General features: G+C 40.7%; 1 protein-coding gene across 1 annotated transcript in view; it reads left to right on the forward strand.

Moving 5' to 3' along the window:
- Positions 1-890: 890 nt before the first annotated feature.
- Positions 891-22,865, forward strand: part of BANK1 (B cell scaffold protein with ankyrin repeats 1) — a 533,405-nt gene continuing 511,430 nt past the window's right edge. Inside the window, exon 1 of the mRNA XM_088453252.1 lies at positions 891-925. Within this exon, the coding sequence (XP_088309378.1) occupies positions 919-925 (7 nt within the window). The 5' untranslated portion in view covers positions 891-918. The remainder of the gene's footprint in view (positions 926-22,865) is intronic.

Consider the following 22,865-nt stretch of genomic DNA (forward strand, 5'->3'; position numbering starts at 1 on the left):
TTCACAAACACAGAAAAAAAATTTTTGGAGTGCACTTTGGGGGAGCACCCCTGATGGACAGATCACCCCCTGGACAACACTACAGCACCCCTTTAGGTCTACAGCCTTTATGGGACAACTGCACAATGGACAACTGACTGCACAACACAGCCCAGCCAGCCCCTATGGACAACAGCAGCACAAAACAGCCCAGTCAGCCCCTATGGACTGAGTGGACACAGCCCCTATGGACAACAGCAGCACAACACAGCCCAGCCAGCCCTAGCTCCCACCCTCCCTCTTCACTGTCCACATCCGGAGTGAGAAATGGCGCCGACGCGGAGACCTTTTATAGGATCCAAAACCTGCGAAATCTGGAAGGCGGGATGATGACATTTTGCCTCGATTTCAGTTCCGAGTCAGGCAGGAAAACCCGAGCTGGACTCAGTTCCCGGCTCGGATCGGGGGGGCTTGGGGGGGTTCAGATTTCAGAAATCCGCTCATCCCTAGTATATATATATATATACAGTAGTAAACTTTTCATTTAATTTAAATTTCAGGGTGATGTTAAGTCTAAATAGTTAAGTCTAAAGTACTTCTGTGGGCACATGAATCATAGGCTGGAAAACTCTGTTGTAGCTGCACATATGTACACAACAGAAAATATACACAGCTAAATACAGTGTAGTGATATAGAAATGTTATCAGGGGCTCTTGCTTCATTAGTTTGAACATAATTGTACAAGTGTAGAAGTACAGTACTTCTTCTTTCCTCCGGTGCATGACTTCAGGAAGTGTGTTCTGTGAGGTTAATAACACCATGAAAGGCAACTACAAATTTCCTGCAAGACCAGTCTAGAACATACTGTAGACAATATACACTACTCAGCTGGCTCTGACTCCTATTTTTCCAATATTGGCGAAATTGTGGAAAGCAAAATGGCAGGTAAGCTTTTACTGCTTGTGTGTAATGTTGCAGTGTTTACTCAATTCATCAGCATATACAGTACAAATATGTTTCTTAAAGGAGAAAAACAGTGATCAGTTTCCTACTATGAAATGGTCAGAAAACATCTAGGATACTCTATGTAAAATTCTAAAACTGGTATATTGGTATTATTGTTATACTGTACTTATTTATATGTTGCTGTGCAAAAAAGTAACATAAACATTTGGAACAAAGCTACTTTAATACATTTAATCCCTGACATGCTGACTGTAACAGATATACAATAACACTCATTTGTCAATTTTTCTTTTAATGTATGTCATTTTAAGTTCCAATTGTTTTTATTATTGCAGTTCTAAGCTAATATTACATTAGAGCTCTGAATCAATATATAAAAGAATATACTGTACTAGGCAATTATTTAAACATGAAATAATGTAAACATTTATGACAAATCCAGAAAAGTGACTGCTCCGATGTCACAAAGTTGTTTAAACTGTACAGTAATATGTGCTCTGTGGTTGCGAGATGTATATCCTATTAGGATAAAAGTACATGTATGAAAGAGTTACATATTACTTTAAACTACAGTTGTGAACTGACAACTTTCTCATTATTTATTTAAAAAACATATTAAATATTAGCGTTATTACATATTGTATTCTAACATATACTCAATTCAAGGTTTTTTATCGTAAATAAATTATGTTATTAATATTAGCTTCATATCTGAAATGTTTTGAAGATTATTTGGTTTTTGATGATATATGCCTATTTGTGTCGTTTTACTTTTTATGGATTATTGGGGCAAGAGGTGTTGTTTATTAGGAATTGTTTATTCAAGGTCATTGACAGACATTGCTTGGACAACTATGGGCACATGAAGGCAATCCTTAATGGGATAGCCTGTAATAATGTGCTTGATTGAGTGTACAAAATGTTGTTTATAGAACTGAATGTACATAAGAGGTTTGTTATTCCATCTGCATGTGCATATACATGCAATTAATAGGTTATAGTCACATATGCACTCATGTTCTTTGATAGGACGAGTACACTAAGGGTCTGTTCATTCAATTAGTTAGTTTTTAAAGGTATTGTGGGTGAGATGCAATAGGGTGCAAGTTTTTTGTGTGAGACAAATGCAGACCTTTTCGCACATTTATAGGTTCAAGTTTGTCTCCAAACTCGCCAAATGTAATATCCTGCGAACTTGTGAGTTCAAGGCTATTACTTTATGTGAGTTTTGGTGAGTTTTCTCCTATGAAAACTCTAAACCTTTTAATGTGACTAGGTTTTTGCAGGTGAACTACAGGTACCAGCGGCCCCTTAGTGCCCCACATGCGGGTACTTTTGGTTCTCCAAGTACCATGCATGGGAGGCTTAATGGGACCTGTAGTTTGCCAGCAAAAGACAATATTATGAAATCTGTTTTTTACACTTTAACACAATCAACTTGACACCCACCGACCAGGGTTGCCGGGGATAGCCCCAGGCTATCAGCCCAGGCCTGGGGTGCCCTGGAGAGCTGGACCCCTTTATTGGGGTCCCCATCTCCCCAAAGATCCCTGGCCTGGGCTGACTAGCGACCAGGTGTAATGCTTTGGCCAGGGGACCAGGTGAAAGGCTTCCACGGCTGTGGCATTACATCCTCGCTAGAAAGAGTCTGCTTCTGGTTATGGAAAATACAGGTGACCCCCTACTCATTTGGGCCAATTCAGCAGAGCCTGGTGCTGGTTATTAAAATACAGGGGACCCCTATAAGATCCATTGATAGCAAAACTATTTGCATATAGTATCAGACCACCAAGTCCGGACTGGCCATCTGACAGTTCTGGCAAATACCAGAAGGGCCGATGTCCAAATTGGCTGGTCTGGCCAGTGCCACCAAGGGGGACTCGGTTGGCAGCAGTGTGGATCTGGTGTCAGGTTGCCCTCTGATTACAGCTGGTGCACCGGCAAGCAATAACAACCCTTGAGAAACAACATCTACTGTCATTTGAATCTGGCACCAGTTATGAGCAAATAAGAGCTTGCGGACCAGCAGCCAATCAGCAGTGGCTGCCAGTCCATGACCTCCAATTGTCTCATGACTGGCACCAAATTCTAAGTTTGCTGGAGTTGTCTCTCTATGGCTGGAACTACCTGCCGGTGCGCTGGGGCCCCAGCACCAAATCAACACCTACTGATGGCACACAGGGAGAGACAAAAGGCTGCTGGAGGGAAAACAGGTGGAGGTGAGAGGTTGCTGGAGGGGGCATAATGTGTAAGGGGCATTACTGTGTGGCAAACTGTTATAAGGGGCATTAATTTGTGGGGTATAATGTGTAAGGGGCACTACTATTGTGTGGCATAATGTTTTATAAGGGGCACTACTATTGCATGACATGATTAGTAAAATGCATTACTTTGTGATATAATGTGTAAGGGACATTACTGTGTGGCATAATGTGTTATAAGGGGCACTAATGTGTGTGGTATACTCTGTAAGGTGCATTACTGTGTGACATAATATATAAGGGACACTAATACTGTGTGACATAATGTCTTATAAGGGGCACTATAAACTGTGTGGCATAATGTGTATAAGGAGTACTACTGTGTGGCATAATTTGAATTGGCTTTGTGGTGTGTTGTGAATAAGGGGCATTAATGGTGATGTAATGTGAATAGTGGACACGACTGTGTGGTGTACTGTGACTAAGGGACACAACTATGCGGTGTAATGTGACTAAGGGGCACTACTGTGCAGTGTAATGTGACTAAAGAGCACTACTGTGTGGCATAATTTGAATTGAGGTTACCATTGTTTGGTCACATCCCTTCCCAGCAAGACAACATGCGCTGAAGCCATGTGCTCTCACTGCTTCGATTATGAATGGGGACACCAATGCTTTTTATGTACACAGGGAACCAAAATGTGTACTTATGGCTCTGCTGTGATGTGCATAGATGTATTGTCCTTTATGTTCAGCACCCCTGCTCTAAAAAATTCCTACAGTGAACACTATCTAATCCTATACAACTGCTAACTAGGGCTTGGTCAATTGAGAAAATGTCTTCCATTTTCTTTGTGTGTGACCTACACCAATGAAGTGCCAGCTTTACCTAACAGAACCAACCAAATACCAAATGTTTGATTTTGGCACATGTTTTAATCCCCTGCAGGATAAGCTCTGTTGTGTGTATTTTAATACAGAGAATGATGTACACTTGTATGTTGTTCTAATATTAATTATATTTGTAACAGCATAGACTAAGAAGTGGGAGGAGCCAAAAATAGTAAGTGGAGGAATCTATACCAGGAGCCAGATGCTGACACAAGGTGGGTCTGTGTGCTTTAAATGCCAGGGCCTATTTTTAGTCCAATTCTGGCCCTGCAGTCCACTGACAGTTAATGATTGATTGCTATCCCTAACAAAGAGTCCAGTGTGAGCAGATTCTGGAGAAGGGAGTTCCAGTGTGTGAAATGGCAGCAACACAAGAACACTGTACTTGACTCATCCATAGTGGGCACTTGCAGTAAGTGATCAGACACTGGCAAGGCAACTACTTTGCATCAGAAGGAATTGTAGCAATCCAAGTACCTGAATGGAATTCTCAGTTACAACTTCAATTACAGCTCCACCGAGAAAGAGCAATACATGCACTTGGGTCATACTGAATAATCTTCACTCTCATTTGCTGACAGATTATTACAGTACTATTGCAGAGCATATTATCAAAGTCACTGGTTGGGAGGGCAGGTAAGAAATGTGCAGGGAAGTGTGTTTTTTTTTGTGGTGGGAAGTATATGTTGCTACAGGAGGGAGAAGGGGTTGTGCCAGTAAGGGTGCATAGAGGAGTGCAGGATGGGTTAAAGAAAGTTGGGGCAGCCACATTAATACAGAGCGTAGACTATGTGATAATACCATGTGTTTAACTGTCTCTTCTTGGACATCACCTCCTGGCTTAAGAGATGATAAGGGTATTTGTTACTACACAGGTGATGGAGAGCTGTGTTATTCAGAGGTAGGTAGAGGGATGTGTTACTATAGAGGCATAACTTACAACATTTAGAAATGCAAATTAAGGACAACATGTATATACCAAGTTCCAGAGCCCGACTACCCATCTATTACATGGGCTGGGTATGAGATGCCGGCGGCCTTTATGCCGCTTTTCAGAATCCCGACAGTGAAGATCCTGACAGCAGTAGGTAAGTATAGTACAAATAAAAGAAGGGTGGGTCAGGTGCGCTCTCTAGCTATGTTGGAGAAGAAGGTTGCGTGTGCGTGTTATTTAGTGATTGCGTGGAAATAAGAGATAGACAAGGAGGTGCAGGGCCAAATTGTTTAATGAGTAGGCACAGTGCTGCTCCGGAAAGGTCCCCCAGGGGGTATGGGGGGGAGGTGGGTGTTAGAGTTCTCGAGATGTGACTGGCTCGGGAGAGGAAGGTTGGACCCCTTCAGGGGGCTCCTTACCATGCAGTTCTTGACCTGCATGTCATCCCTGCTTGACCTATGGTCTACAGTCTTGCGAGCAGTCAGATGAATGGTGGAAGTCAATATGTCCGTTTAGGTTGCTGTGGCGGCGTCCCGCACGGTTGAACATGCACATAACTTACCTACTGGTAGGGTGCCATGGAGGTGGCGTGGCAAATGGGGTGTTGTGTGCAGGGGCGTTGCCTGTCTTGTCCTGGCTTGGATGAGCGGTGCCGTGGATGTGATGCTGCGGTCTGTGTCTCATCTGGGGGGTTGTTGCTTCCCCAGACCCGCCCTTCAATAGTTTGCATTACTAGTAGGACCTGGTACTCCTACAACAGGTGCAGCACTCTCTCCTCCCCCCTCCCCTACTTCCCACACCACCACAGATACCCAAACTAACATTAACTACCCCCAAACCTCCCCACATCATCTACCCTCCCCCTGTTCCACCCCACCCACTCCACCCCCACTTCCACTGCCCATCCGACACCCACCCCATTCACACCCAACCCTACCGCCCTCCCCCCCCAACTCTTCTGCCACCCTGTCGCCACCTCCATCACCCTACCACCATCCCCCCACCAGCACTACCCCCACCCCACCCACCCACCATCTACACAAACACTGAATGAGCATGGTTCACAACCATTCCTAGTACAAATAACCCTAATACCTAACCCTCCCCGATCCCTAAATCTAACCTCCCCCTCCCCGCAACCTAACCCTAAGTCTCCCTCCCCAGTGCCTAAACCTAACCTCCCCCCTAATGCCTAAACCTAACCTCCCCCTCCCTGCACCCTAACCCTAAGTCTCCCTCCGCGGTGCCTAAGCCTAACCTCCCTCTCCCCGCACCCTAAACCTAACCATCCCCCCTTAGTGCCTAACCCTCCCCCTAGTGCCTATCCCTTAACCCTAAACCTAATCCTCCCCTAACCCCCTATACTTACCTTCGTGATGCCAGCGGTCTGGATAGTGGTGCCGGAATCCCAACCTTGTAGGTATTCAAGCTCTGGTATTTAGACCGTCGGCATCCCGCATGCCAGGATGCTGACTACATTCCCTATTACACAACTACTGTACATGGGTATGGATATGGTTCTGGTGGTGTGGCGGTGCACACACTTTAATCCTCATGGGGAGAAATATGTCAAAACTGCGAGGAGGTTCCTCTTTTCCTGTAGAAAATTTTACGTATTTCATGTTTTAGCAAGTTACGTTATAAAAGCACTTCACATAAATAATATCTCCTAATGTAGCCCATAGATCAAATAAGGTTAAGCACCTTCTCTACAGGGACAGCAAAGCTGATGGACTGCCTCTCCCGTGCTTGTGGGGTGCTTGGTTTATGTAAGTTTACTGTTATGGATAGAATTGCTGTGCACTGTGGATGAAATGTGGAAACAAGAATCCTGCACAGTCAACAGTAATTCTAGAATCAGTCCAGTATATATAAATCACCTGCCATGCAACAACATCTCCTAGTATACTTTATCAGAACCTATCGTAGCATGCTGGTACATGAGTAAGACAGATAATTAAGGCAAAAAACATCTTTATTAGATTTTTTTTTTTATTGATTTATAAATACAGAAGATACAATGATTATGATGAGAACATGAATCCACAGTTAATGAAAATCTGTATCCATTATATAAATAAACAAAATAAAAAAAGTAAAAACATATTATTTGAAAACTTTGAGGCTGATGCAAAGTTGGTAACAAAATGTGTAGATTACTCTAAAAAATAAAAGGCCATGCAAAAATAGACATTTTCCACCCATAAATGCTTGTGATGCATTCCAATTAGTAACTGTAGAATATGTGTCTGGTTTATGTCACGATTACGCACGCAGTCTGACTGCGAAGATATGCTAATGATTGCCCACATCCGTAATACTTAGCAAAACTGCAAAACCATCGAGTACAATCGGAACCTCACGCACACTTGCACAAGATCTGACCTTACTCAGGAATTGCTAACCTCATTGCACGCAGTGAAAGCCCAAGTTGTGTAGGACATCGCAGTGGCTAATGTAAGCACGTCCCTGCAACGGCGTTCAAATGCACTGGCACGCCTGCGTTTCGCTGACCAGTCTTGCTGAATGATACTCCTATATGGTACATGAACTGGTGGAGAGTGTTTTTATACAGTAATGTAAGATTCAATCTTACATTATATAAACTCTCCACGCCGGTTCATGTACCATAAACACTATAGGAGTATCATTCAATTATACTGTAGTGTTCAGGGGGCGGGGGGGCGAAGTGTCAGAGCTGTGGGTAGCTGGATCCCTGACTCCTATGAAATGTTTGTGTTTTTTTCAAGGCTTATAAGTTTCTGTTAATTAATCCTGGCTTTACATCATGTTTTTTTTTTCAAACATTGATTTTGTTGAAAGTACCAATAAATCTAAAGGTTTCATTTTATTGGCCGGTTACATGGATAGGTAGGGGTCCCAGTGTATTGCTTTGCCCAGGGCCTACAATGTTGTTAAGATGACCCAGACAGCAAAAACAACTTCCTGAAACACATTCACAAAACCAGTATATGAAGCAAGCACCAATCTGTGTCAGCGGATGTCCGCAAACAGAAAGCTGTTTGCTAGTGTAGGTGTCTATAATCATATGTTATTTGCAGCTACCTCTGACCACCTGCAAATTGTTGGAGGAGAGCACGCTGCACCTTGTTCTCTGAGCCACCAGGACCATGTACTGGTGGAGCCACATCACCACATACATTGTTGCTGCAGTCACGCCAAATAGCGCTTTAGGTATGTGCATCTGATTGCACCAAGCGTATTTTTTGCACGGAAATGCGTCTTAATCACAATGTGATGTGACTAGGATGCACAGGAAATTGCACTGATTCATTTGATATTAGACACTTGTGACTGAGGTCAGGATGCATCAAACACCGCATTTTGCATGTGACACATGGAGCCTCGAATCACCTGTTTCGGAGAAGATAATCGAGTTAAAAATATAGCAAGCTCTCTCAAACTTGATTCTTAGTAAATTTGGAATACATACGTTATACCACCAGCTGCATGGCCGGCGGTTCAAACCCCTGCAACTCCAGCCCGACGTGGATGGAAATCCCGATCGTCTACAAGGTAAGTATCAACTAGCCTAATCTACCCCCTAACCCTCCCTTAGGGGTGCCTAACCCTAACCTCCCCCCCTGTGCATAACCCTAATCCCCACTCTAAGTGCCTAAACCTAACCCCCCCTTTCTCCGCCGCCTAAACCTAAGTCCCCCGGGGGGGTGCCTAACCCTAAGTTCCACCCGGGGGTGCCTAAACCTAGCCCTCCCTCCCCCTAGCCTAAACCTATCCTCCGGGGGGGTGCCTAACCCTAAGTCTCCCCCCTGGAACCCTAAACATAACCCTCTCCCCCCGTGGCTGTCCGCGCTCGGCGCCCGGCATCCCTTCGATGTAGGTTAATTAACTCTCGCTGAGATTCTGTAGTGGAGATGCCGACCGCCGGCATCATACATGCATCCCTTACCCCAGATGTATGAGAACACATCTGTATGTACTAGTCTTGCCATGTTCAGGATGGCCACACCACCACTCCCTTCAGCCACACACATTGTGTTAGGATGTAAAAATAAAATATTATACATAAACTACAATGAAACACTCAAATTCTAATGAAAAATGTCAAGTTTATTCTTAGCAATAAATATATTTTGATCAAATCATCTACCGGTCATGGGAGTATCTTCATACAGCATATAGGCATACTGTTTAGTAAGCAAAAATTTAATTCAGTTTGAAGCCATTTTGAATGCAAGTTGAACTATAATTCCATGTTTTAGTTACGTTCTGATCATGTTTAATTTATTCCTGTTAATGTTGTTTTCTGAGATTAGTGTTCTGCATCATGTACTATAGCTACTTCCTGTTTTATAGAATAAGATGCAGTATGCACTTATGTAAAACAGATGACAGCATTCGAGAATAGGCATCATTACTGTCCATAATGTCACGTTTCAAATGTTTTAGACTTGTATGTACACGTAAAAAGAAAATGTCTATGATGATTATAGTTTTCCTCATTACTTTTAGTTTACACATTCTGTACTTTAGTATTATGGGCCTGATTCAGAGCCGCTCTCTAGATGCAAACGCTCGCTCCCAGCATATGCAAATCCAGCGCACTCCCAGCAAGGCAGGCGATCGCATGGCAAGGCATTAGCACGCCCACTATGTCTTGGTGAGCGATCACTTTGTGTATGCAGACGCCCACCAGCCATTCATAAGATGACCACTTGCGCACATCATCTCCTGGAAGAGCATGAAAACATTGGTACATTGAGCACCATCGGATGCGCTTGCAGCGCTTGAGGTTGACTATACCTGGCTGCAAGAACTGCGATCACTTCAGTGTGAAATACAACCAGGTGACGTGTACAATGACGCTGCCTGTTAATTATGCACGCCTATGAAACGGCATTGAAACACAGACACCCCTGCGTTCGTACCTCTACTCCCCCGTTTCTATTGCCCAGCCCCTTTTGCCACCCACAAATGGCCTCTTCTGTCACTCATTCAACTGGTCTGTCTATGCTGGGCGAGCGAGCACTTCCCGTCTGTAGCAGTGGTTCGCGCATGGGCGTTGTGATGCATACGCATGCGCAGAATGCAAATATCGGCCAGCTACGAGTGAGCGCATCCTAGCGAACGGGTCTGAATCAGGTCCTATGTCACTTCCAGAAGTTGCAGAGGTAAGGTAGGAAAGATTTACTGGATGGTGCTTGTTGATGCAATTCTTGTCATATAGTGAGTAGGCCGAGCTCATCACTAAGACCATCCAGCTCAATAAACACTGAGCAATTCATGTTATCACACCCCTGCCACCTGGAATTTAATGAGCTGGGAGAGGCTTGATGTCATGATTTACCCATCTTTCAGTAGGTAGGTACTCTCCGCTTAATACACATGGGTCTGACACATAAAATATGCATGCTATATGGCTTCTTTTCAATCAGGCCACGTGTATAATACAGTGCATGTCAGCATAATAAAAACTGTGTATTTCATGTTAAACAGAAAGCCTGAATTAGCGTAGAAATGTGGGCCGGACCATTTTTGACGGTTTTGGTTTTGCCAAACCGTTGTGATTGGTTTTGGTTTTGGATTTTTTCCAAAAATTGGCAAAAAAAAGGTAAAATCACATAATTTTAGTCTTTTTTGTTCCTAGAGTATAATTAACCTCAATAACATTAATTTCCACTCATTTCCAGTAAATTTTGACCACCTCACAGCATACAATATTGTTTTCAATATTCAATTTTGCGACTAGGTGAGAGCTGTCAAACTTGCTTCCACTTGCATAAGATTGTTTCACAGTAGTTGAACTTGAGAGAAGGGAGCTAGCTGATGCTGGACTGCTTGTTGTTTTTTTTTAGCACCAGTTTCTGATGTTGTCGAAAATGTTTCATGAGTTCGCTGCAAATGACGTAACAGGGAGGAGGTTCCGAGATGGTTAACGTCCCTAACTCTACTTATCGTGGTTTTTACAAACGCTACAGATGGCTTGACAATTGTTGTCAGGAATTCCACACATAAAAGGTGCATTTGTTGGTCCAGGCATGACAATGGCCTTCCTCTTATCATGGCCAAGAGCTGCTTCCACTGGTGCCTGACTTACACAAACAACATCCTCATCCTCATTAGCCCTGGTGTCAGCTACACAAATATCCCCCTCACCCTCTTGCACTTCCTCCGTGGCATTCTCAATTTCTATGTCATTTTTGTATGAAGAGAGAAAGAAGAGTTTTGTCTTCCAGTATGGCGCACAAACTGAAGATTGTATTAAAAATATATCTCTTTATTTGGTACACATTAAAAAGCTCCAACAGGAATAGAATCCAGTGAAATAAGGGTTAAAAATGAAACAAAAAATAATTGTTTAACTATTTGTAATAAGAAAGTGAAATAAAATTTGAAAATAAACCCTGCTGTGTGTTGTTATTTCTTATTGTTAGTATCAGGGGCAGAACTATGGGAGACAATGGAGGCGCCTGCCACCGGGCTCCATCTCTGAAGGGGCACCTCCTCCATTGTCCACAACATATTCACCCCACTTAGGGCTGTAACTATGTACCCGGAGTGTACCGTCACGGCCGCCCAATACATGGCACCTCTTCCCGGCTCATGAGAAGCCCCAATATACTAGTGGAGAGCTCCATGTCATACCATCAGCTGCTGCCTTCATCTATCTATAGCCTGTCTGCATGCAAATTGCAACATTGTGATGGGGGGGCACCAAATTATAACTTGCCTCCGGGAGTCTGGGATGAACTTCCGCCACTGGTTAGTATTGATAGATATCCATGTTTATAAACACAAGTTTAATTCTTGCGGATCTCTGCGTATAACACATAAAGGAGGAGGTCATTGTATTAGAGGAAGACAGTTTAATTATCAGATAAACCGATACACCTCCACTCCCACAGAAGACAAATAACAATGGAATCGATACGGTTGGTATATTCTATATAATGGCATATAATTATATAGCTAATAGGTTTCTTAATTAGATGTTCAAGGGGCATATTCCTAATGAATGCCAGCAATAATATAAGGCCTCATTGACCTCTCCTTTAATGGTTGATTAATATTAGTGTCTTGCTATATATTTTTATATCTGGCTAATTATTAAGGGCTTGTCTTTGTTATCTGGTGTTATTTTCAACAGCTCCTTAATAATACATTGCCATGTAAATAACTGTCACAGATCTCAAAGTATAAAGATACAATATTATTATTAGTAGTTGATTGATTTTGATATATAGGTATATCTGTGTACAGTCTGCTCTAACTGCAGTATAAATGTTGCAGACACAAACATTGAAAATATTGTTGCCAGTTGTACACAGGCTCATCACACACACACAAGCTAATTTTTCTGATGGATAGCCTGCATCCGAAAGGCCTAAATGAAAACAACAGCTATGCCCCATTCCTCAAGACTTCCTGAGTAACCTATGTAAGACTTGTCTATATCTCATATTTTTCTCAAAACATATGATTTTTGATCATCTATATATAAACCTCTTTGAATGAGTGTAACAAAGCGATATAACAAACTCCTCCATATATCCGCCGGTATATATGCACGCACACATATATAAGTCAACCCTTCCTCTCTTATGGTAAATGAATCTTTCACTGCTCTATGAATTACTGAAGAATACTATATCTATTGCATTATAAACATCAATAATCAATCAGAGACCTACAAATTACTCTGTGAATAGAGTATATAAACATCTGTGGTATAAAGATAACTTAGTTTCAACTATCACATTAGCGGAATCAATAGTATACTTCCAAACAGAATATGATATTAAAGAGGGAATCTGTGGAAGGATAATCACTAAAGAGAAAAACATTTATGGATTAATGCCACAGTATACTTACCGGTAAGATGAAATCCAGATAGGTGAATCCTAAAATCATTTATAAGATAATAAAGGAAAAGCAACTATGAATACTATTACACAGAATGTACGTGTCTGTGGAAATATGTACGGATGCAGACGTGTATGTATGTTCCTATGTAGATAAATATTCATAAGGGTAATTTAAATGAATCCTAACTATACCATCGTTGATATATTTTTGGTAACAAGAACGTGAATTGAGTCCAACAACAACAAGGTAACTAACCGAACATAGACGTCATAGCGACATGATGGAGGAATGTAGTAGTTTATAGATCTATGAGCCTTCCAATCATTTCATAAAATAATATTGCTACTAAATATCATTTGAGATATGATGGTTATAATAACAACAACAGGTTATTCAAACACTCAATTTAATGTGAAGTTATTCTCCTCACCTTTTGTTTCTTTGTACTTTTCGCCAACACCTATCTCTATTTACCTTACTTTTTATATTTTTTTATTAACTTTTTGCACTACATATTTACACACATGGTGAGTTATATGTATATAAACACATTAATACACACACACAATATCTACTGTTTAATGTTTTAACACATAATATTCACCTCCTAATTTAGAGTTATTCACATTATTATACTATCTAGATCTTCACCTATTCTAACTCACAAATATTGTTTGTAAGAATTGCACATCCTTACATAGTTCACTTAGTTAAATTTGTAATAGATTATCACCTATATCCCATTTTTTGATAATAATTATCACTTGACACTACAAATATAAAAACCTTTACCTAACTAAGGATATTAAAGCTTTTATCCCCCTTCCTTTTCTCTTTATTAAATTATATCCCCACACAAATATTAATATTTCTAATTGTTAATGTCATACTATTTAGTATTTATTATATATTATGGGTTCCTTCTATCCTACCCTGTCTCTCTCTTCTATATATTAATATACTAATTTTCACAACACAGTATGATTATGACCAGGAGTATTTCCCCATACTAAGGTCAATTTTAGCAAGGTACTACACTACAACAGGGGAATATAGATTAAGGTTAATGTGAGCCCTCACCTCTTTATATCTTTAGTAGTATCCTTTACTAATTCACTATTAACAGGTTAAAGCTATATAGATGATTGCTAAATAATAAGAAATTAATAATATTACTAAACACCAAATCCGGAATTCATAGTATTTTGTTGTTAACAAGCACATGATTGGAGGAAGGGAACACACCCCCCACCTCCGATCTATACACTTACGATACTCGTTTAAGTCATAAGCTGCATACACACACAACGATTGAGTTAATGAACGATTTTAGTAAACGATTTTCTACCTAGAAAAAATTAACTAAAATCGTTTACTAAAGTTGTTCATTTACTATGTTCATTTAAATGTAATGAACGATTTTTATGAACTACAAACGATTTATGCATATTAACTTAATGAAAATCGTTGAGTTGACAAGTCTGACTGAACTACAAACTACAAACTACAAACGTGAACGCGCATGAACAATAATCGTTCATCGTTTGACTCAGAAAGTGAACGATTTTTTCAAAAGATTATCGTTAAACGATATCGTTTAACAATAATCGTTCAAAAAATTATTGTGTGTGTATGCACCTTTACTGATTATTCTATATTGGTATAACGATGTGTAACTCTATTGGTGTGTTTAGAGACATACCCCTTACCTACGATTCCTGAAACAGCAGTTCTCACTGGATTATACGCGGATCTCACAGTGAATCTGCAAACTTATCCTCGATTGGTCTATGAGATCACGTGACCGGGAAATACAATCCTATTGGTCCCCAGGTATGAATATAGCAGAGGGCATTGGAGGCAATCGTCTTGCCTTTGAAAAAGATAACAGTGAAATGCGCGCTGACCCGCCTGCCGTGTGTAAATCCATGTTCTGTATTAACAGCCCAATATAATAGATTTTCACTGTGTTACTTGTCCAGTTAAAGGATGTCATAATATCTATGAGCCTCCGCATTCAATGTATATTTAACCGGCCGTTAAACTGGCAATAGTGCCCGATATTAGGTGTTTGTGACACTTATAATAAGGTCTGGTTATATAATACTGAGACAAATCTATCCTATGTCTAGTACTATAAATAAACAATTGATGTCATCCGTCCAGCTACATGACGCCTAAAAGAGTGTGTGTGAGCCTGTGTACTCATGTTTATTGAATCAGTAACAACTGGCAACAATATTTCAATGTTTGTGTCTGCAACATTTATACTACGGTTAGAGCAGACTGCACACAGATAAACCTATATATCAAACTCAATCAACTACTACTAATAATATTGTATCTTTATACTATGAGATATGTGACAGTTATTTATATGGCAATGTATTAGTAAGGAGCTGTTGAAAATAATTATGTGCTAATCAAATAAAGATACAAGCACACCAGATAACAAAGACAAGCCCTTAATAATTAGCCAGATATAAAAATATACAGCAAGACACTAATATTAATCAACCATTAAAGGAGAGGTCAACGAGGCCTTATATTATTGCTGGCATTCATTAGGTATATGCCCCTTGACCATCTAATTAAGAAACCTATTAGCTATATAATTATATGCCATGATATAGAATATACTAACCGTATCTATTCCATTGTTATTTGTCTTCTGTGGGAGTGGAGGTGTATCGGTTTATCTGATAATTAAACCCTCTTCCTCTAATACAATTACCTTCTCCTTTATGTGTTATACGCAGAGATCCGCAAGAATTAAACTTGTGTTAATAGAACATGGATATCTATCAATACTAACAATAAGAAATTAAATCACTCGGCAGGGTTTCTTTTCAAATTTTATTTCACTTTCTTATTACAAATAGTTACACAATTATTCTTTGTTTACTTTTTAACCCTTATGTCGCTGGATTCTGTTCCTGTTGGAACTTTTTAATGTACACCCAACAAAGAGATATATTTTTAATACAATCTTCAGTTTGTGCGCCATACTGAAAGACAAAACTCTTCTTTCTCTCTTCATACAAATATCACAGTATTTTTTGTCCAGTGGCAGCACCTCCATTCCAAACATAATAATCCTGATAATGCCAAATATGGGGATACCAAAATAAATATTACATAATGTGTGCAGATGTACATTTCCCTTTGTATTTTGTTCAATTTCTATGTCATCAGCTATATTTGAGCTGCTCATCCCCACATTTGCAGAGGGAGCAAAAATGGTGGAAGTTGGCTTCTCGGTGAGTACAACAGTATCAGAATGGTCAGGCTCACACATCTCACTCGTGGACACACTTACACACTAACCAGGGATTTGTGACATTTCTATTTCTCAACGCACAGTTTGTTCTACAACCTTTAGTGGTTTTCATTTTTTTTACACCTCTTCTACGCTCTTCATCATGAGAGGCAGAGGAAGATGCCTAACTGACACTTGCAGAACCACCACTCATAAATAAGGACCAAGGCCTCAGTCTTTCCTTGCCACTGCGTGTGGTGAATGGCATGTTGGCAATTTTATGTTTTTCTGCAGCACACATTCCCTTTATTAGATGTGTTTTTTTCTTTAGCACTGTATATTTTTTTTTAGATGCCCTGACTTAGACCCTCTATGCCCTTGAGCATTGGCTTTAGCAGATAATGTTAAAGGACTAGTGTTGTCATCATTACTGGTAGCAGCAGCGACAGTATTTGTATGCTCTTCTCTAAATGGGACGTTATCCATTTTTCACTTCATAGATCCCTGCATGGTTTATATATGCATGTGACCAAAACAAAGTGCACAAAACAGTACAAACAATACATTTATTTAAATTTTTTTTTTTCTATTTATATGTCGCAGGCACAGCTCTATTCAAACTGCATGTAGGGGAGTCACAGGGCTTATATATGCACATGAATGTCTTACTGATGGAGTCTGGACACAGCACAGCCAATACAGCAGAGTACAACACAGCATACAGCAGAGTGCACCCCTTATACACATTAACTAAGCAGCACAGCCACTTGTGAGTGTGGACACAGCCTATACAGCAAAGTACAGCACAGCATACAGCAGTGTGCACCCCCTATACACATTGATTAATCAGCACAGCCACTTGTGACTTGTGAGTGTGAACACAGCCTATACAGCAGAATACAGCACAGCATACAGCACCGTGCACCCCCTATACATTACACATTGACTAAGCAGTACAACCACTTGTGATTTGTGAGTCTGGACACAGCCTATACAGCAGAGTACAGCACAGCAGTGTGCACCCCCCTATATACACATTAACTAAACAGCACATTCTATACAGCAGAGTAGAGCACAGAGCAGAGCAGTGTTCCCCCCTTATATATACACATTAGTACAGCACAGCTTATACAGCAGAGTGAAGCACAGTCTACAGTAGCATGCTTAACAAGCAAATGGTGCCAAGTCCCGTCGGCGGTGCCTTATATAGAATCCAAAACCCCCGAGAATTCAATGCCGCTCAGATGACATTTTGCCTCAAAGTCAGATGGGATTCCAGATATTCGGGCAGGTTCAGATTCGAGCCGCTCATCTCTAAATCAGAGTTGACCATACATGGATTTGTGCACCAGAGAGATGATATAAAACAGATGCACTGCTCATGCACATATAACGAAAACCCAAATCTAACACTAAGGGCCTGATTCCAAGATTTATGCTAATGCAATTGCAACTGTGATTTCTTACGGATTGCAATTGCTAAAATATGCTAATGCCTTCCAAAGCTTATCTGAGCATAGGGGCGCACACTGCTGCCTTTTCATATCTGTCAGACGATATGCAACAGAGTAAACATTGGTAACATCGAAGCAGATCAAGCAGCCACGCAGCTTCTGAGTCAAATCATATAAGCCTCAAACACAGCGTCTCTCCTAACATGTAGAGAGCTCTCATGTTGTGAAGGAGATCGCAATGGATTATTTGTGTACACCCATGAAACAGCATTTAAACAGTCAGACACACCTAGCCACCCCCCATTACCAACGCTAACTACCTGTCACTCACTTTGCAAGTGAATCTGTGAGATCATAATGGCAAAACAATCAATGCATGTGCACGCTGCATCTTACACAACATTGCATAAATCTTTTAATCAGGCCCTATGTCGATTTACACCCTAGTCTTGTTTTGTTTCCAGTTGTAAAACACAACAGAATATGCTGGCACTTTACAAATATATGTTACTATATAAACCACCCATATTTAGTGATACCACTCCCCTATTCCAGGATGCCACTCCCCTATTGGCTTTAGATAACTGGGATATGTATTCTAGCATCTTATGTGCTATCAGAAATAAAGCTGAGCACTTTAACACACAAACTTATAAAAAGAGCCACAAATCACCAACTTAGATCTATGCAGATGCCCTCTAACAATATTTCCTTACTTACTGTATACTTGCAGATTTGTACTGTAGCTGCTGTCTTCTGAAGTTGAAGCAAAGCGTAAAAACTCGAAAACAAAAAACAAAAACATCAATTTTATCTCAAAAGCCCAAACTACAGAACAGAAGTGAAAATGCTTCATAAATAAGTTACGGCTAGTAGGTCTCAGTGGGAAGTCTTTGAACTTGCCCAAGCTATTTCTAATATCACTGGAAATACACTTAAGTGAAAATCCCTTGGCATGATATATACTGGAAAGGTTACTACTTATTACAACAAAGAAATAGCTTTTCTTTCCAGTAATATTTACTTTTATGTAACTGCACAGCGCCAGAAAGAGAAGAAAAACCAAGATGACATTTTTTCAAACACTTGCTACTCAGTTTGTCATTGCTGAAAGCACTTTGCAGAGTTGCCCATGTTTGTTTTTGTAGTTTAGTTCAAAATAATGTTATTTCCATTTCACATCTGCTTACAGAAGACATAATAAATGGTTTATATGAGGCATAGTTAATGTTAAAATATCTTATATAAGTTTAATTGCTGTCTAGACAATATCTAGGACTAGAGACCAATATTTATTATAAAATTAATTGAATTAGTTAAAAAAAAATGTTTCAATGCATAAAACTCCATTGACTAGGGCAAGGATACCAAAACAAAGCACCAGCAACCAACAACTAAGCCACTGCACATTTTAGCTTAAGGCTTTCCCAACCTCACTTCAGATAACTTTTTCTTACTTAGGAGTGTTAGCCGTATTTTGTAACAGCATCTATTTACACACTTTGGGGCTGATTCTGAGTTGGACAAAGTCTGGGCTGCCCTTGCATCCTTTACCGCAGTTGTGTCTGCAACTTTATGCTAATGCCCTTCCCTGGTGTACAGTACATCTGTGCTTCTGAATGTGCAGCAACTGGGACTCCCACTAGAAGCATCTATAGATGCTGCATTACCATCAGTTGCACACACCATTGGTCGCACCATCAAAACTTGCACCAGCCCTATGGCAAGTGCAGTTCTCCTTCTGAGTATGGCCTCCTATGTGATCATCTGTATGTCTCTGCACACAACTGCTTTCAGCAATACACCTGCGACACTCCCATAAGACGCTGTTGGAAATTATATGTGTGCAAATGTTGAGTTATATAGGCACGCTCCAGCAGAAGACTCAAACTACCCACAAACTGCCCAGTCACTTAACCAGTGGTGTTGCTTTATTGAAGTATAGTAGATACAGCCGTACTGACTGTTACATAAACACTGGTAATGGAGCGAATTATGGTTCTGTACAACTCACCAGTCAATGAGTGTATTCTGCAAATGGGTAGTGGTGAAGGTATCGTGGAACAGCTCTATATGCAGGTATTAGCCGGGTCTCACATATGAGCTAAGCAGGAAACCACTTTCTCCTACAATGTCACTCTACAAAGTATAGACAAGATGGCCCCTGCACATACTCAGTACTAATCATGGTGGCCACTTGGGAAAGGGCATTGAAGCCTCCCTGGAGAACAGAAAGACTGCAGTCTGCACGGTAGCACATTCCTCTTTCAACAAACCCCCTCACTACAAGCTTCTCCATGTTACACCAACATTTAATTTCAGCTTTTCTGTAGCAACCTGCAAAATTTATTTGGTTAAACATATGAAAAGACATCAGCACCTCACATGACTTCAACTTGCCCTTCTCAGAAGATACTTTAGCAAGAGTTTCTTTACTGATAGCATGGAACTGCTGCAACTATCAGGATTCTTGATGCATTTATCAGTTACGGTATTTGAATCTTGCAAAGTCTTTTGCCTATCTTGAATTTCCATTCACATCAGACTTTGGTTTTGGCTTCTGGATACCTTGAAAATCACTTACTGCAAGGTTTGTTCAGGAGTATGTCAATTTGTCAATTGATGCTCTATTCCATATTTTTTTAAGAATTGTTCAACCTCTCTGATAATCTCAACCGTTTCCAGATCTTAGACTCTTGAATCTGCAACCTGTTTGATTTTCTACAAAACAGAAACTTTTGCTATCGGGGCTAACAATAATATACTGCAAATTTAGGTGTGTGCAGCAAATAAAACCGAGGGGATTTTGTCATGATTTGATCAAAGTATATAAGCCTGTAGCTCAGTGTCAATGGACCCCTTATTTTTCTGCAGGTCCCTACACTAGCAACTACACTATATGCCCAGCACACCATTACATTGCATTTAAATGTACTCACCTCCCAGATACAGAGGGACACATCTATACAGGGGCTGGCTGTGAGCCACACCCAACTAGGCCTTTTATAGCCTTAATTGAAAGTAGCCATGATAGCACAAGGCAAAATTTTGAAACAATACAGAAAAGAAATAAGCTTGTGCTCGGTTTTACCCATATCATACATGGTACCAGCAACGTGGCAATATTAATGTCATAAATGTATACAAAAGCTTTTCTGTTTTGTATACATTTATGGCATTAATATTGCCATGCTGCTGGTACCATGTATGATATGGGTAAAACCTAGCGCGGGCTTATTTCTTTTCTGATTTTCTACAAGTCTCTTGTAATCTGAAATCTTTTTTGCCATTTCAGATTTTTCTCTGATGAAGTACACATGTGTCATCCTTGTGAAGTCATCTATAAATGTCACAAAGTATCTGTATCCACTGACAGACTTTACTTCTACTGGACCACACACAACTGAATGTACTAATTAATGTGGGTTTGTAGCTCTTTTTGTTGATTTTGGAAATGACTGGTGACTTTGTTTCCCAAAATACAGTTCTCACATACAGGTTGCCCTGCATTAGTCACTGACATTCCTGTGACCATACAAATTTGTAGCTTCTGATTACTGTTGTATCCAAGGTGTCCAAATATTCTATGCCAGAGTTCTAATGACTGCGACTCTGTTGTCATCATTGTGTAACAATGTATAATTGGTCACATCCTGTGCATGCAGCTATGATGGTCCCTCTTCTGTTTCTCACAATGCACTTTACTTTAGCAAAGTGAGCTCTGTGACATCTCTAATCTAGGACATTTATGGTGATAAGATTTGTTCCCAGTTCTGGTACCTTATGCATATCTTAGGTCTCTATGACTTTTGTTTTTGAACTAATTTTTAAGCATACTTTAATTGTCTCAATTTTATTAGCTGTAATGACTTGATTGCCAATTCCATTGATAGTAATAGGGTCACATTTGGTTAGTTTGGTGAACTATACCTCATTGCAGCTGAAATTTTGTTGTGCCTGAATCAATATACCAGTAATACTTTCTGCGGATATGTGTAACACTCAGGGCTGCCTCATCTCTGTCATTGCATTTATTGCTTTGTATAGGATTCACATTCTTTTGCTTGAACTCAATTGCTTTGAGACCTACTGTATCTTGTGACAATTGTAACTCTTGAAGTTACATTTTTTTACTTTTTTAATGCAGTTGTCTCAGCATTCAAATCACAGGGCATGCATTCTTGAAACTGTAATAATTTTGCTCTGACCTGTTGTTAAGTTTGTTGTGAGTCTCCAGTGCCACAACCAAGAAGTCAAACTTAGGCTTCAAGTTCTGAAACATTGCTGTAACAATATCTTCAGCATCCCATTGCACTCCAACAAATTTTGGTTGCTGAAAGTCAGACATCATTTTGTATATGTAATCATTCATACTGCTGCATCCATCTGGATACACTGCTTGCAGGGCTGGCCACATGTATATTGCTGACTTTCCCTTGTATTATAGAGTACATGTATTGGTCTACACATAAACCTATGGTTCCCATGGCTCTCTCTACTATCCAGACTTGAACCTGCATCTGTTTCTACATTGCCCTTCCACAACCTTTCATGCTGAATTGCATTTTCATAGCAAACTTTCAGATTGTATAATTTTCTGCACCTTTTAGCTAGATGAACTCCATTACGGGTGTAGCTCCTGTATTTATGCTTCTTGCAGGTATAACTGTGCAGCTTCTGTACTTTCATCAGCTTCACTGCTGATATACTGCACTGGAAACTAGGGATGAGTGGTTCGGATTCTGTAGAATCCAAACAGCACTGAACATCAGGGATCCGAGTCCACCTAAACGCTGTTCGGGTGTTCCCCGCCTGACTCGGATCCTTGCAAGGATCTGATCATCATCCTCCTGACATCGGATCCTCGCAAAAGGTCTTGAAGTCAGGGCTCCACAAGTGTAAGGCAGACCGCAGTGAGATCGGTCTTCCCTACACAGTAACAAACACACATCCCCCAGCGGTGGCTGTGTGTTTGTTATAGCAGCCAATGAGAGTCAGACAGACTGTCATTGGCTGCTGTGTCCATGGAGGGAGCCGGCTGGAGCTCACCCATGAGCTCCGCCTTCCCGCTCCCTCCATTGTGGCCGACTGGAGCGGATGGCAGCGGTCATGGCAGGAGTGGGGATTGAGGAAAGTTTTTTCTTTTTTCTTTTGTGTGTGTAAGGGGCCACTACTGGGGGCATGGTATACGGGGCCGCTACTGGGGGCAGTTCAGCATAAGAGGGACTACTATGGGGACAATGCAGCATAAGGGGGACTACTAAGGGGGCAATTCAGCATAATGGGGACTACTAATGGGCCAATGCAGCATAATGGGGACTATTAAGGGAGC

This window comes from Taudactylus pleione, unplaced genomic scaffold (assembly GCF_031769625.1).
Source record: "Taudactylus pleione unplaced genomic scaffold, aTauple2 ptg000573l, whole genome shotgun sequence".
Lineage (NCBI taxonomy): Eukaryota > Metazoa > Chordata > Amphibia > Anura > Myobatrachidae > Taudactylus > Taudactylus pleione.